Source organism: Dipodomys merriami, unplaced genomic scaffold (assembly GCF_024711535.1).
Source record: "Dipodomys merriami isolate MVZ:Mamm:240054 unplaced genomic scaffold, mDipMer1.0.p SCAF_25, whole genome shotgun sequence".
Classification (NCBI taxonomy): Eukaryota; Metazoa; Chordata; class Mammalia; order Rodentia; family Heteromyidae; genus Dipodomys; species Dipodomys merriami.
This window is the reverse complement of record NW_027203937.1, coordinates 17,610,355-17,627,417: the sequence shown is the minus strand read 5'-3', so window position 1 is coordinate 17,627,417 and position 17,063 is coordinate 17,610,355. Positions and strand designations below refer to the sequence as shown.

Genomic DNA, 17,063 nt, shown 5'->3' with positions numbered 1-17,063 from the left:
TTCTTTGTGCCAATCCTAGGGCTTGAACTTAGGGTCTGGGAGCTGTTCCCGAGTGATTTTGCTCAAGGTAAGCACTCTACCACTTGAATCCCAGCTCTACTTCCAGCTTTTCTTTGTATGGTTAAATGGAAGTAAGAATCTCATGAACATACCTGGCTGCATTGGCTTGGAACTGTGATCCTTAGATCTTAGCTTGCTGAACAGCTAGGATTACAGGCATGAGCCGCCGGTGCCCAGCTTCACTTCTACCATTTCTATTTAACATTTTGCAAGATTTTAGTTGCTACAATCAAGTAAGGTATACCCTTATAGATCAGGAGAAAAGAAGGAAAACTTTCTTTATTCAATTTTGCATGATCATAGTTATTAAAAACTATCAAGAGTCCACACACACAAAAAAATCTACTGATGTAACTATGTCAGTAAGGTTGCAGGACACAAGGTCATGTGGCAGACTATATTTTCTTTTCTTTTTTTTTGGCAGACTATATTTTCAATAAATGGTCATAACAGTACTTCTAGTTACCTGCGTACTTCCATAACATTACCAGATTCCATTAACAAGTAAAATCTAATCCTTCAACACCCCTGGATAATGGTCAAAACTTTGTAACTGCTTCAATAAATACAATGCATCAGAAGAGAGACAGTAGACTTTAATAAAAAGTGACAGGGTCTGTGCCTAGCGTGTGCTCTAACTCTGTCTCATTCACATGTGTCATGCAAACCCAATCATACAATTGTGAGAAAGCCAAGAGAGCCAAGATAGAAGCTTCAAGTAATAGGCTTCTTTGGAAAGTTAAGCTTTTAGAATCCAGACCCTAGTCTTTGAGGTATTCTAGATGATATGGAATTGTAAAGTAATCTCTACTGGTTCTAACCAAAGTACAGATATAAAAGCAAAATAAATGTTGTTATTATTTTAGGTCACTAAACTCTACAGTCATTTGCTATGCAAATGTATGACTAGAACAAATTAATATATAAAATATATTTCTACATATTAAAAAAGAATTGACTGAAAAAATTAAAACCTAACATTTAGAGTAATACTGGAAACTACCATATGAAAATTTTCCATATGAGGAACAACTAAATTAAAGTGCAAACAAAGGCACAATTAATTTTGAATTTAATCATGGCTGTGGATGTTAGGAAAAAAAATGGTTATCAGAGTTGTTGCCAGACAGAGCAAGTGGCAACAGGAAAAAAAAACCAGCAAAAACTAAAAAAGCTACATATTTTTCTGAACAACAGAACTGCACAATCCAACATGATAGTCAATGTGGCTGTTGTGACTGATGAAAAGAACATTAAAATGTATTCATTCCATACATTCCTAGGACCATCACATTAGAGTACAACTTTAGAGCCCTAGCAGCTAAACCTGAGATGGGCTGGCTACTGAAGGGAACTATGGGGGACAAAAGAGTTGCCTCTAATTTGAACAGTTTGGCCACTGAGAGGAAAAACACACATACAGATAACTGTAAGGACAAAGCTGTGAAAAGAGTTGAGGATGGTATATATAGTATTAATAGAAATAGGATCAAATGTTTAATCTTACCAAGAAATAGGATGTAAAAAAAAAGAGGATGTAAAGCAAGAGAAATAGGCTTGAAAAAGAAAACCAATTAAATCATACTATGAAAAATAAAACTAAAGTTTTCTTGAAAAAATATATATACACACATACCTATATAGGCTAAGCATGCTTAATTTTATAATCTGCTTTGCTGGCTTTGAAAATGTAAGAAGGGACCCATAAACCAAGGAATGCAGGCCACCTCTAAAGCTGGGAATGACTCACCCAGATGAAAGCCAACTAGGAGAGAGAGACTTCAGTCCTATAATCACATGGAATAGAATTCTACTAACAACCAGGATTTGGAAGATAATTCACCCACAGATACCCTTGAAAGGAACATTATATCCTGTCAACACCTTGATTTTGGCCAGATGAGACTAAGCAGAGAATCAGTTAAGCCACACTGTTCTTGGACTTCTAATCTACAACAAGTCTGTGGTGATAAATCTGCATTGCATGGAACCTCTAAAAACTAGAAAGAACTTGAATTTGTTAATGACTCAAACAAAATTTTAAATGGTAAATGACTGAAATTTTCTTGCTTGTACCTTATAATGTTTAAAAATAAAAGGAAACATACAAATAAAAAAATAAAATCTGAAATTCTCCAAAGTATAAAGTACTTCTGGTCAAGTACATTCAACTGGTAGTTATCAAGCTGATCTGCTGATAGACACATACAGCATATAGCATAACCTTAAGTACAAGCTGTGTTAAAAATTGTCTTTAGTAAATACATTGTTTGAATCTGATTATACAGTATTTCCTTAGAGGAACAGGTGAGAATGAGAGGCTAAGTCTCCAAATTGTCCTTTTATGTGTAAAGCACTATTTCTAACAACATCCAAATAAGACACCTACGTGTCTAGGTTCAATACTGTATGGTTAAATATATGCAGAGTTCTCATTTGAATGTTAAAACAATTCTATGTCTTTCACTATTCTAACTTGTATTCTAATTAGCAAAAGTTGTAGCTTTACAGATGATTTTAAAAAGGGAGTTTTAGGAGTAAAAGCGAAAGAAAAAATTCAAATAGTTTCTAATCTAATGACTTCTTCCAGCACTCCTGTTTGTCTGCAAAGGTTTCAGAAAATGTCCTCTCTACGTTATAGTTTCTAGAAGAGTTGATTTCTTTTCCAGATCCTTGTAGGAAAAAAGAATATCTGCTCCAGCTGCATTCCCATTTTCAATGGCCTATTCCTTAGCAAGCCATTTCACCATAGAACTGTGTTTGTTGGAGAATGGTTAAGAATCATATATTTGAGAAGAGCATTTTGAAAAACAGCATTTTGAGAAAGAATTGGTCCCACATTTGAGTTCTTGGTAAAATAGGAAGGAAAGAGAGGCACTCCATGGTTGGGCTTATCTGGAAGTAACAGGAACAAGTGGCAGTAGATTAAAATGGTTTTATTCTCCTCTACTCCCTTTCTTTTTTTTTTATCTTGAATGAAAATTCAAAATATAGGTGGAACTGAGTCTTGGTAGCTCATGCTTATAATCCTAGCTACTCAGGAGGCTGAGATCTGAGGACTGTGGTTTGAAGCCAGTCTGGATAGGAAAGTCTGTAAGACTCTTATCTCTAATTATCCACCAAAAAGGTGGAAGTAGAGCTGTGGTTCAAGTGGTAGAGTGCTAGAGTGCTAGCCTTAAGCAAAACAGTTCAGGTCTTTAGTTCAAGGCCTAGAACTAGAAAAAAATACAAGTTATGTAGATGGGGAAAGACCAGGATGGAGTTTGGATATACTACCATTCAATCTATCTCCATTTCAAAATAATACCTACAGTTAGAAATATCTTCACTTAACCACTAGATATTTCCTTTTGTTTGTCCCACTGACATTCAAAACCATGAAATACAGCTGTAAACCTTAATATATTAAAGATAAAATTAGAAAGATTTTAAAATCAACTTTAATAATAAACATGGCTAATAGCCAAAATTCTAATTAATACTTTACTTAAAAGATATACTATAAAAATATACTTTCTATAAAAATAAGCATATGCCGGGCGCTGGTGGCTCACGCCTGTAATCCTAGCTACTCAGGAGGCTGAGATCTGAGGATCGCAGTTCAAAGCCAGCCCCGGGCAAGAGAGACTGTGAGACTCCTATCTCCAATAAACCACCAGAAAACCGGAAGTGGCGCTGTAGCTCAAGTGGTAGAGCGCTTGCCTTGAGCTGAAGAGCTGAGGGCCAGCGGCCAGGCCCAGAGTTCAAGCCCCATGACCGACCAAAAAAAAAAAAAAAAAAAGCATATGCAGGGGCTGGGAAGGTGGCTCAATGGTAGAGTGCTTGCCTTGCATGCTTGAGGCCCTGGGTTCGATTCCTCAGCACCACATAAGCAAAAAGAAAAAAGCCAGAAGTGGCGCTGTGGCTCAAGAGGTAGAGTACTAGCCTTGAGCTGAAGAGCTGAGGAACAGCGCCCAGGCCCAGAGTTCAGGCCCCAAGACCGGACCACAAAACAAAAATAAGCATAAGCATTAAATATAATTTTTATAATTTTTAACAGAAATGCCTTTCAGAAAATAAAGATATAACCTTAAAAAAACCTGTAATATACAGCCTTTCTCTGGTGATTCATAAGGTACTTGAAGATTCTGCTTTGACCCAACATTTTATCAATTCTAATGCTTCTAAGGAAATGACTCAGAAGTAGTATCCTAGTTTAAGAGTAATTATCTTATATCTTTATATACCAATCTTATATATCAATAATCACTACACAGCAAATATCTACAGTAGCTAAGGACCCTTTACTATGCTTTGGATTTAAGTATTTTTGTCTTTATTTACTTATTATTGGCAGTATGGGTGATCAATCCCAAGGTCTCACATGTGTTAGGCAAGCACTCTATCACTGAACTCTATCACCAGCCCTAAACATTTTCTAACACTAAAAATTCTAAGTTACTTAAAGCATAGGTCATCCAAATACTATCAAATACATTCCAATAAAATACAAAGTAGTCTTACTACTAGAGACTCAATGCCAAATACCTAATATTCATGAGTTGATTTTTGTTTTGGTACAGTACCTGGGTTTGAACCCAGAGATAGACACACATTCTCCCACTGGAACTAAATCTCTAAGGCACTAGTTTTGTTTTTAACAAAATGAGATTACCATAGAAATTAAAACTGTATTACCTTCATAATGTTAAGTAAATCAGTTTGATAGTAGCGATCCTGATGTGCATTTGCTGCTGCTAGTGTGAGAAGGTAGTCATTCCTTGCATGAGTAGCTTTGGAATTGCACTCAGATCGTCGGGCTTTCAACTAGAACACAGTAAAATAAAAATACCATCAGTGCAAACTGCTATTGAACTTATGAATTTCCAGCTGGCAATTAATGGCTTCCCATCAGGAATAAACATAACCATGTCAAGAACACATTTATATATACATAAAATTACTCATCACTTCGAGGAACAAAATAGTGTCTACATACAATAATAGAAGAACACTTTTAAAGTAGTTGTTACACTTAAACATACTTCTAAAACTTTCTAGAGAAAGAAATACTTTGCTCATTTTATGCAAATGGAAAAATAAAGGTTTGAAATTAGCTATCTTATCTCGGAAGACATAAATAATCTACTGGAGTTAGAAAATAGTTTTTTTAAACTATTAACACTTCTAATATGCTAGAACTGCCTGCTGGTGGGGAGCCTTGTAGTAAAGTAAGTATTAACTTATTGAACATTCTACAGCTTGAAGTCCTCCCAGGAAAACTCATTTTCATCTGAGAAGACTTGCCCAGGGATTTAAGGTTAAGTAAACCAGTTTTTTATTTTGTTTTTGTTTTTTTTTTGTCGGTCATGGGGCTAGAACTCTGGGCTTGGGTGCTGTCCGTGCACTCTTCAGCTCAAGGCGAGCACTCTACCACTTGAGCCACAGCACCACTTCTGGTTTTCTAGTGGTTTATTGGAGATAAGAGTCTCATGGAATTTCCTGCCCAGGCTGGCTTTGAACCGTGATCCTCAGATTTCAGCCTCCTGAGTAGCTAGGATTACAGGCTTGAGCCACCGGCGCCTGGCTAGTAAACTAGTTTTTGTAGCACTTCCTAAAGCCATTGCATTGTCTCCTATACTATGAGTTAGAAATACGCTTCCTAAGCAGGTAAGGCATAGAAACCTAACACCTAACATAGTCTTGAGAAGTAACTTATATCCAAAGTGGTGACAGCTGAATGAAAACAACCTTAAAATGATTCTGTAAAGTAGAAGTAACCCACTTCCACCCTTGAAAGATCCAATTCTTTATTTACTTAATTAATTAATATACGATTTCAAACCTCACCTTTACACTTGCCTTCTGTAAACTGATTCTTGATTGAAAAAGACTAAGTTTAGACCTATAATAAAAATAGAAATGAATGTTTAATAAAATTATAAATTGTACAATTACTAACATTATAGTTAATTTTTAAATAACTTTTTTGGAAGATACTATTCTAAAACTAATTAAAAAATGGAAAATTAAGAGTGATGTTGATTTGCCATTGTTTTATCACAGGAAGAATTTAATATTATGATAAATACAGAGATCAACATAATAAAATATCCTCAATGACAAAAATAAAATTTAACAAAGAAAATACTTTGGTGTCTCCTAATTAAAAGAATGATGAGCTGTTAGTTATTCCATAACATAGAATTTCACACATTCTAGTTCTTGTAAGAAAGGTCAGAGAAACTTAAGAGACAACAAAACTGTAAAAGCAAAGATTAGTAGGCTTCCAGGGCTCTGTAGGATTAGCTATAACAACATCAAAGTGCAATCTGCAATCTTTAAAAAATTCTTTCTCTCAATATTCCTTCCCCTAGAAGTTATTCATGTATGGGTGCCTGCCTATGTATACTTTCTCCACTCCAAAAGGTATTCTGCTGAACTTACAGAGAAGGTCCTTGGACACTGCTATATTTAATCTCCCACTGTAATGTTCATATCTCTTGATTCCTGTAAGTTTGGGAGGGGAACTATAATCTAAAAATCAGTAGTAAAATATATTGGTTTGAATCCAAATGACTAGAGATAACCATACAGAGAAAGTCAACAGACAAATGCAAAGGAACAAGCAACGATCTTGTGACAAGTGATTTTTTCTGAAGATGCAGTGTTTGTCTTAACTGTGGTGTCATGGAGATTGCCATGGGAGAATTAAATGCATGTGCTGGCAGCTATGCCTTCATATAAATTACAGCTGCAGACCACTTGGGATTGGAAGACAAAGCAACCAGTCTCTGCAGAGCAACTGTGAAGAAGACAGCAAAGGTAGCTGCTTATCTCTCTAATAAGAAAGAAAGCAATCAGTGATGAACGTATATTCACCCCACTCTTCTGCCCTGTTAGAAAAAACATGGATCTAGGGCTGGGGTATAGCTCAGTGATAGAACATTTGCACAGCATGTACAAGTATTGGGTTCTATTCTCGGCCCCACACAAAAAGTTGGGGCTAAGATATTCCTGATATTTCTTACTTTGTCATATTCATCTTTCATGTATTTTTTGTTTTTATCAGATTCCTATTCATTTTGATTTAGAAAAGCAAAGATCACAAACTTTAGGCAAGTGAGCACTAGTTCAGGATAAGACTGTGGCTGAAGCATTCTCCTTTTTCTAGTCATTAGCCAAATTAGGCTGAGTTGTATACCATCATCTTCCAAAATAAGGATTTAAGTTTTTGGATTAGCTCTTTACCAACCTACATAAGACCAAAACAGTATCTTCCTTCAAAGACTGGAATAAACAGACAAGATTCTGACAAATTATACACTGTGCAAATAATGAACTATTTTATGTACTATACCTTACTATCTACTCTTCCTTGGATTTACCTATTCAAAATCACATCTAAATATATATTTGACTGCACCCCTAGAACACCAATTTGACAGGTAACTGACCTCCAAAGTGAGATCTTCAGTTCCAAATTATCATCTAAGAGTGGGTACTTGACTACCTACCAAAAATATCCAAGTCAGTTTCTCCAAGGCTCTTCAGAATTTATGTATCCAAAATGGAGCTCACCATTTCCTTCAAACTGCATCCTTCTTGCTTTTCTGGTCTCTGTTAAGGTGTCTACTCACTATCTTTGAAATCATATGTAGCTATCTCTACTTTGAAAACCATATTCATCTTTAAGACTCTATCCAAACATTACTGTTTCTATAAAGGTTCATCTTATCAGGAGGCAAAATTCATCTTTTGATTTTCCATGCGTTTTAACAGCTTCATATTTCTATAATAATAGGTTACTGAGTAAATGACTTCAGATACTAATTTTTTTGTATTTACTAATGAATAAATGTACTTCCTAAATCTAGGCTCCAACTTCCTTGATGGCATGAAGCTAACTCTAACCCTAATCAACCCTGTACCAACTGTACCAAACAGTGAATGAATGAAGACAAAGGTAGTTCTTATTTTGTACTTGAATTAATTTTCCAGAAAAATTACATACTGAACTACAATGTCTCATTTTGGATTTGAGCCATACTAAAAAGTAGTTCCTTATGATCAGCTCTGTGAATTAAATGACTATCAAGTCTGTACTTTTCAGGAACAGTCCTGACATTATCCTCATTTCATCCTATAGGACATGGCTAAATTAAGTATTTACACAAGCTGAACAAACTTGGTGTTCTCAGTTCTAGAATTCCTATAAGCCATCATGGCAGGAGAGCCCCAATCAAGTTCCCCTAATCTACAATCTTCAGATTTTACTGGGAATAAGAGTGTAGTGACTATGAAAATGTAAGAAATATTTGTATGTTCAAAAAATAAAACAAGAAAAATAATTAACTGAGGGAAAGATTTAACATGCTTTCTGGTAACATCAAGAATTCTATGAACATTCATTTAGTATTCTTTTGTACTAAATTTTCCAGTAATCGCTAAATTTTCCCAAGATATTTACAAAGTCACTTAAAATCTTTGTAGAAAAAAAAAAGCATGATAGATAGCCACCTTTTCCTTGCTAGACTATTTTTACAAATGTCCAAAGTTGTCTGATTTCATGTCAAGGAGTTCAGACTCAGGTTTTGAGGCAGTCAGCACAGTGAAAGGGGGTCTCAGCAATTCTTCTCATACACCTTTTGAGTCCAGTTCAATAATATAAGTTTATTTTTTCCTTACCATATATGATCAGATACCTTCAATTTGTCACTGCAAAAAATCTCTGCTATGCTACTTATTTTATAACCTTAAAAAAATAATTGCTGCCGGGTGCTGGTGGCTCATGCCTGTAATCCTAGCTATTCAGGAGGCTGAGATCTGAGGATCATGGTTCAAAGCCAAACCCAGCAGGAAAGTCTTATCTCCAATAAGCCATCAGAAAACTGGAAGTGGCACTGTGGTTCAAGTGACAAAGTGCTAGCCTTGAGCTGAAGAGCTGCGTTTAAGTCCCAGGCCCAGAATTTAAGTCCCACAGAAAAAAAAAACAAAAAAAAACAAAAAAAAACCCTTCCAATTTCTTCTTTTCCTGTTATTATCTAAATAAAAGACTGTAACTTACAAACATTGAAAGTGAAATTGGCACAATTGCTAAAACATATTCTAAAATATATATGTACTAGAATTTCATGCAAAATTAAAATATACTGCTTGAGCAAATTTTCATGGGGATCAGAGCACTTGTGCACTTGATATACCCACAGTCCTTCAATGGCATGTGGAGAATCATGATATTTTCAACTACAACTGAATTCATTCTAGCATGATAAATATTAGGTTCTTAAGCCCCAAATTTAAGACAACATAGCAACTTAAAACTTTCGATAAGGGCTGGGGAGGTGGCTTAGTGGTAGAATGCTTGCTTTGCATGCACGAGGCCCTGGGTTCGATTCCTCAGCACCACATAAGCAGAAAAAAACAGCACTGTGGCTCATGTGGTAGAGTGCTACTAGCCTTGAGCTGAAGAGCTGAGGGACAGCACCCAGACCCAAAGTTCAGGCCCCACGACCGACAAAAAAACAAAAACAAAAACAAAAAAATTTTCCATAAGCTTTCAAGTCTATAAACACAATCCTCATTTATCTTCTTTCCTTTCCAAATTCAGCTTAATAATCAAAAAGTTCCATTTTGTTATATTAGTAAAAATAAACATTAGCGAATATAAAAGAAAAACAAATGTAGGTCAAATAAAAACCAATACACCATAAGAGTAAGTCTATGGTCTGTACTGACAGAAAACAAAATATTATCAGAGATAATGTTTATTTGCATAATCATTTTCTAAGAAAGGCAAAAAACACATACTTTGCCTCGATGTCAGCTTTCTCTCGTATTGCATGAGCCATCTGTTCAGTCTCAAAGTACTTCTTTTTGCCTTTAGCTAAATCTTTCACTGTTTCTTGTAATTCAGTTTGGATCTTTGTCAACTGGTCCACACACTGTAAAATATAAACGTGCAATTATTGTAATTTTAGTTTTCAAGTTCACAGAAAAGAAACCCTGGAAAAGAATCTGCACTTTTAAATGTCCTTCAAATTATAAATTAAAATCTGATGAACAGCTGGCACTTCCATATCAAGTAGTATATCAAACAGCATCAAGTTTGCCTAACAATCATGCTTTGCAAAATAACCCAGTTCTGCTGCTGACTGACATTAAGGCATAAGAACAGCTATGAAAAACTTGTTGCTGCACATATCATGGTAATAAAGGCACGTGAATAAAGCCATTTGGTATTCCTTCAAAATCTTAATAAGTTTGATTGCAAACACAAAAGCTGATAAAAGGAGTCTGAGAATTAAGTAGTATACTAAAGTATTGGAGTTAAATTACATTTTTTCTGTAGACTTCTGTGTTTTTTTTTAAGACTATATAGAGTTTAGAATTAGAAAGTAGTACATTCAAGTTCCTATTTACTAAATCTCTCTAACAATTTTTGGCTTTAGTTTTATCATTTGAAAAATGTAATACACTCCTGGTCAGGGCAGTGATGAGAATCAAATGAGACCATAATGGATATTGTGGCCACTTGAAAACTATAAACTGTTACACAAATTTGAATCACAATTATTTCTTTTCATGTGTGTGGTGCTAGGGGTATAGTTCAGGGCCATATATGCTAAACATATACTTTAACACTGAGCTACATTCACAGTCTCTCAATCAGAATTACTTCAAGGGAAGTAAATAAATGTTAGCATAAATGAGAAAGGCATGGACAAGCAAATATAAGAATGGTACAAAGACTTAGGTTATTATGGCTCATGTTTTCACTTATAAGCTAATGTTAGCAGATAAAAAAAATGATCTAGATCCCAGGTGCTGGTTGCTCATGCCTGTAATCCTAGCTACTCAGGAGGCTGAGATCTGAGGATCATGGTTTAAAGGCAGCCCGGGCAGGAAAGTCTGTGAGACTCTTATCTCCAATTAATCACTGTGATGCTGTGGCTGAAGTGGTAGAGTGCTCACCTTGAGCTGAAGAACTCAGGAATAGAGCCCAGGCCCAGAGTTCAAGCCCCACAACTGACAGAAAAATAGATCTAGAAAAGGCTACCATGTGATTCTTATGATAATTTCTCATTATAAATTTCAGCATTCTATCTGCCTATCAAACTTTGAAAATAACGTCTCTCAGAGCTTCCATAATTTTTATCTACAACCTCCAGCACTAGGAGGCATACTAATGTTATAGACCCAAATGATGAAACTAAAATACTGGCATTGATAAAAAAAAAAAAAAAAAAAACTATCCAAAGTGGTTCAGATAGTAGAATTACGAAACAGATCAGGAGTAACATATTTGAGAAGCTAAAGGAAAGGGATAAGGGTTAGGATGTAGTGTGGTAGTACAGCAATTTCTTTTCTTTTTTCTTTTTTTTTTTTTTTTTTTTGGGTCCGGTCATGGGGCCTGAACTCTGGGCCTGGGCGTTGTCCCTCTGCTCTTCAGCTCAAGGCTAGCGCTCTACCACTTGAGCCACAGCGCCACTTCTGGCTTTTTTCTTTTTGCTTATGTGGTGCTGAGGAATCAAACCCAGGGCCTCAGGCATGCAAGGCAAGCGCTCTACCACTGAGACACCTTCCCAGCCCACAGCAATTTCTTAATATGCACAAGGCTCTGGATTCAAGAGTAGGGGGAAAGAGGACAAAGGAAAAAATGTGGAGAACTGTATCTGAATCAGAACATGTATTTTTTACAAATCAAAAAAAAATTCTAGAAGTTAAAAATACATCAAGATTCCAAAAAAATAGGTTTAAAAAATAAGTTAGAAGCAGGGCGCCAGTGGTTCACGCCTGTAATCCTAGCAACTCAGGAAGCTGAGATCTGAAGATTATGGTTCAAAGCCAGCCCCAGCAGGAAAGTCTATGAGACTCATCTCCAATACACTACCAGAAAGCCAGAAGTGGAGCTGTAGTTCAAGTGTTAGAGAGCTAGCCTTGAGCTGAAGAGCTGAGGGACAGCACCCAGGCCCAGAGTTCAAGCCCCACGACCGGAAAAAAAAAAAAAAGTTAGAACTGAGTGTTAATGCACTGCCAGGCAGATCAATGGGAAATATTCAAATTAATAGAGAGAGAAACACAGGGTAGAAATAGAAAAATTGTAAAAGACATGGACAAAGTTACAAATCTAACAAAATAAAGTCATCAATGCAGAAGTAATAGAATTATACTGTTGAAATATTTTTCTACTGTTAATGAAGTAGTAAACTACTAATCAAAGTTGATTATAAAGGACTGGGAACCAAGTTTGAAAATAGTAAAATTATTGATTTAAGATAATGAATAAATTGGCATATTGCAATGTCTAAGGTAATTATTAAAAGAAAAAATATAGAGCGGCTGGGAAGGTGGTTCAGTGGTAGAGCGCTTGCTTTGCATGCATGAGGCCCTGGGTTCGATTCCTCAGCACCACATAAGCAAAAAGAAAAAAGCCAGAAGTGGCGCTGTGGCTCAAGTGGTAGAGCAATAGCCTTGAGCTGAAGAGCTGAGGGTAGCGCCCAGGCCCAGAGTTCAGGCCCCACAACCGGACCCCCCCCCCCAAAAAATATAGAATTATAAAATTAAGAAGCTAATTGTGAAGAAAAAAATAAATCACAAGATTGCTCAATATCACTAAAGGGAAATCAAAACCAAAATGAAATATTATCTCATAACGCCAATGAAATATTATCTCACATCTGTTAGATACACCTATTATTTTATTGTTTTGTTTTGTTTTGGTTTTTTTGTCGGTCGTGGGGCCTGAACTCTGGGCCTAGGTGCTGTCCCTGAGCACTTCAGCTCAAGGCTAGCACTCTACCACTTGAGCCACAGGGCCACTTCCAGCTTTTTCTGCTTATGTGGTGCTGAGGAATTGAATCCAGGGCTTCATGCAAGCAAGGCAACCACTCTACCACAGAGCCACCTTCCCAGCTCCATATACCTATTATTTTAATTTAAAAAAACAAAGTATTGGTAAGGTTGTAGAGAAAGTAAAACCTTGGTATACTGTAGTGGGAATGTAAAATTATGTATTCACTATGAGAATCATCTTGTTAGTTTTATTGAAACTTTGAAAATAATCTAGAACTGCTAAGAGTTATACACCTGAGGCCAACAAGGTAGAGAGAATGAAACCATTGGGGACAGCAGACAACAGACTGAAAGAAAGAATGGGTTCTAATTTGTGCCCTGGATCTGGTCAGCCCAAGTCTTAGAGAATTTTTAGTTATAAAAATTAATACATTCTCATCTTGGCTGAAGGCAATTTGAGGTAGTTATGTCATTTGCAATCCCAAAGTCCTGACAAGTATGTCCAATATATACTAAGTGTTCCACACTGCCTTAAAAGGAACATAAACACCATTATTATCAGCTATAACAAAACAAGTTAAGTAATTTTCAAATCTCATCAATAATTTTTTGCCTAGATATTGATGAATTCTGGTCTGACACTATTTCACTCAGTGGAAAAAAGCATTAGAGGTGTTAAATTCTTTTAAAACATTCTAATATTGAAAAACATTCTAATACTTTCAAAACATTCTAATAGCCCTAGTCATTGAAGTAGAATTGGTAAATACATTGATTGGCAGTAGGAGACCGTCTTTCCAAGTATAAAGTTATACTACTATTAAATCTTTATGCTTGCTTTCCACTCTTCCTACATGAATGAACACACAGACACACAGATATTTTTCTCTAATTTGAAATTACTTGTTACCCCTTCCCTTGTTGTTGTCCCACTATCCCTCCCCTCCCCTACGTCCTACACTCGTCAGTCTCCCCCTTCCCCCCCCTCCCCCCAGCCAGTTGTAAAGTTCGTTTCTAATATACTGTTCTGTGGGTCTCATTGTTGCAATGGGTCATGTTGTATTCTTGTTGTACCGTTTTGTTATTCCCCTTTCCCTCCCCAGATTAGACAAATGTATACATAAGATGCAAGGTATAATTAAAGAAAGAGGTCCTTTGGAAAAAAATGTTTACTCATATGTATAATTAGTATTGTTAAATTTTGAAGCAAACTGTTTCTTTAAAAAATAAAGTTACTAATATATTTGGTTAAAGCATGTTAACATCCTTTCAATTATGCAAAATGGCTCCAGCAGAAACTGAGATGATTAATGCAAACTTTTTCAAGACTTAGTAGGATTAATAATGTAACTATTTAAAAGCATATAAAACATATTTTGAAACTATGTAGGCATATTTACTTGTGCTATACTGAAAAACAATATTTCTAAGTGTTTTCTAAGAGTTTTTCCAATTTCCATACATACCTTTATCAGTTAACAAAATACAATAGTGAAAGAATGTTGGGAAATCTTAGTAAAATGCTTCCACAAACATTTGTAAAAAGCGTTATTTTTAAAAAGCTAAAGTTTTAAATGCAATTTAGTATAATCATACAGATTACAAGTGTACACTGAGATATTAATATATATATAAGAACAGAAATAAAAATAATACCCTTTTTAGTTGTTGTTCTTTTATGCTTCTCACTGTCCTTGCAGGCTCAGAAATGAAGTTTTTGTAGTTTTCACATATATTGATCCGAGACTGGGCTACCTGCATTGTTCCCTCGAGAAAAGATTTCCAAACAGGATACATACTCCTAAAGAGGGAGAGAAAAGAATTAGGCAGGGAAAAGAAGAAAAAGCTTCCATTGTCCAAAAGGAAGATAATCTTTTATATTACTGTAATATATTAACTTTGGGTTACAGGCAATATTTTATTAAAGTACATGGAGAAGCACAGTGGGGAAATCTGGTTCAATGGCTCTTCTTTTTGTGTGTGTGTGTGCCAGTCGTGGGACTTGAACTCTGGACCTGAGTGCTGTCCCTCAGCTCTTCAGCTCAAGGCAAGCGCTCTACCACTTGAGTCACAGTGTCACTTCGGGTTTTCTGGAGATAAGAGTTTCATGGACTTTCCTGCCAGGGCTGGCTTTGAACCACAAGATCCTCAGATCTCAGCCTCCTGAGTAGCTAGGATTACAGGCGTGAGCCACAGGCACCCAGCTTGTTCCTGAGCATTTTTACTCAAGGCTAGAACTCTACCCTTTGAATTAGCTCTACTTCTGCATTTTTTGGTGGTTAATTGGAGATAAGACTTGTCTCATGGACTTTCCTGTCTGGGCTGGCTTCAGACTATGATCTTTATCTCAACCTCCCAAGTAGCTAGAATTACATATGTGAGCCACTGGTGCCTGACCAATTAAAAATAGTTTCATGTAATTGTTTATAGTTGATGTCCTTCCTCTCTCTATAGTGAAAATTAGATAAAGGTAGGGGTATATTCGTGCTGACTATAGTATTCCTAGGGCCTAGCAAATATAGAATTGTTATAATACTATAATATAGATGAATAGATGAATATAGTAATGAGGACTGCACAATAAAAAGATAAATCTTTTCATCAAAAGAGATTTTAAAAAGAGGCTATTAGAGGGGCTGGGAAGGTGGCTCAGTGGTAGAGTGCTTGCCTTGCATGCATGAGGCCCTGGGTTTGATTCCTCAGCACCACATAAGCAAAAAGAAAAAAGCCGGAAGTGGTGCTGTGGCTCAAGTGGTAGAGCGCTAGCCTTGAGCTAAAGAGCTGAGGGACAGTGCCCAGGCCCAGAGTTTAGGCCCCACGACTGGACCCCCCCCCCCCAAAAAAAAAAAGAGGCTATTAGAGATTAGCAGATTTATAGCAGGCAAATACATCCTTGAACAACTAGGCATCATGAAAAGAATGTATCCAGCTGTCAATCAGAAGACTTGTGCTCACATTCCAGTTGAATCCATCTAACCATATGTAATACACCCTCACTACTTCCCAATGTTCAAATAGGAAATAAAAATACTGGGCTTCTAAGACATTGCTCTTTGGTCCACTTCTACCTCCAGGGCCAGTTAATTCTATTTTTCTGGGCTTTCCCCATTTCCCAGTCCTGTAAATACTGGAGTGTTATATAACCACTGACCACTTTCTCTTTATGTTCATCAACAACAGCTCACCTACGATCATGGCTTTAACTGCTATTACTATGCTTAAGTCCTGAACTTTGCATTCCTTTCCACCATCTTCCCTAGCCCCTAAATGCCTATATAACATACTCACATTAGAAATTTAATGGGATCTTAAGACCTTAACGTGTTCAAAAACAAAGTCTTCATTTCCTTAGATTACACCCTAGCAAATTATTCCATATCAAACCTAGTTTTTCAAATCTAAAATGTTAATATCATCACTGATTCTTTTTTCTCCACTTATATACCACAGTGGTGTTTCAAGAAATCATCTTTGCCTGAAACTGCCAGTTCACATCTATGATCCTAGCTACATAGGAGGCTGAGATCTAAACATCACATCTCAGAGCTATTCCAGGTAGATAAATCCATGAGACTCTTAACTCCAAATAACCAGCAAAAAGCCAGAAGTGAAGGCATAGCTCAAGTGATAAAACACCAGTTCAGAGTCAAAAGCCTGCAAGAGGCCTTGAGGTCAAGCCTTAGAACAAGCAAAAGATGTCATCTTTGCCTAGGTTCACAAAATGAAATAGGCTCTGATATATATAGCTTATCTCTTCTACTGCTGCCACCTATTTTCAGCCATGATTATCTTGTGCCTGGATTACTGCAATTGTTTTTTTTTTTTTTAAAACTAGGGCTGAGAACCGAACCCAGGGCCTTGGGCGCACCAGGCGGGCGCCCTTCCGCTGGGCTAAACCCCCAGCCCCTGCAATTGTTTCTTAACTGACTTCTCTACCTGTGCTCTGTATCCAATGTCTATGCTGTATGCATTAAACAACTGAAGTGCAACTGCTCCCTGGCACTCTTGGTTCACCTTACAATGCATGTCATTATCACTAACTAGTATATTCAATTATTCACTTGTTTACTTTCTTCCCTAACTAGAATGTAGGCTCCATGTGGCATAACCTTTGTTTTATACTCCACTGTATACGCCACTGTATCTTCAGTATCTAGAATGGAGTATAGTGCTGCAAACACAGGGGAAGTAGAAAGGAAAGCCCAGAGTTGTTTGACTTCCAAATCTCT

At 36.5% G+C, this 17,063-nt stretch overlaps 1 protein-coding gene across 2 annotated transcripts in view; it reads right to left on the bottom strand.

Moving 5' to 3' along the window:
- The window catches only part of Fchsd2 (FCH and double SH3 domains 2), a 222,768-nt gene that overhangs the window by 96,554 nt on the left and 109,151 nt on the right, over window positions 1–17,063 (bottom strand). For both annotated transcript variants that reach the window (XM_070035064.1, XM_070035065.1), the window contains exons 5-8: window positions 14,491–14,635; window positions 9,850–9,983; window positions 5,890–5,944; window positions 4,738–4,866 (exon numbers count right to left, since the gene is read on the bottom strand). In XM_070035064.1, the coding sequence (XP_069891165.1) occupies window positions 4,738–4,866; window positions 5,890–5,944; window positions 9,850–9,983; window positions 14,491–14,635 (463 nt within the window). The remainder of the gene's footprint in view (window positions 1–4,737; window positions 4,867–5,889; window positions 5,945–9,849; window positions 9,984–14,490; window positions 14,636–17,063) is intronic.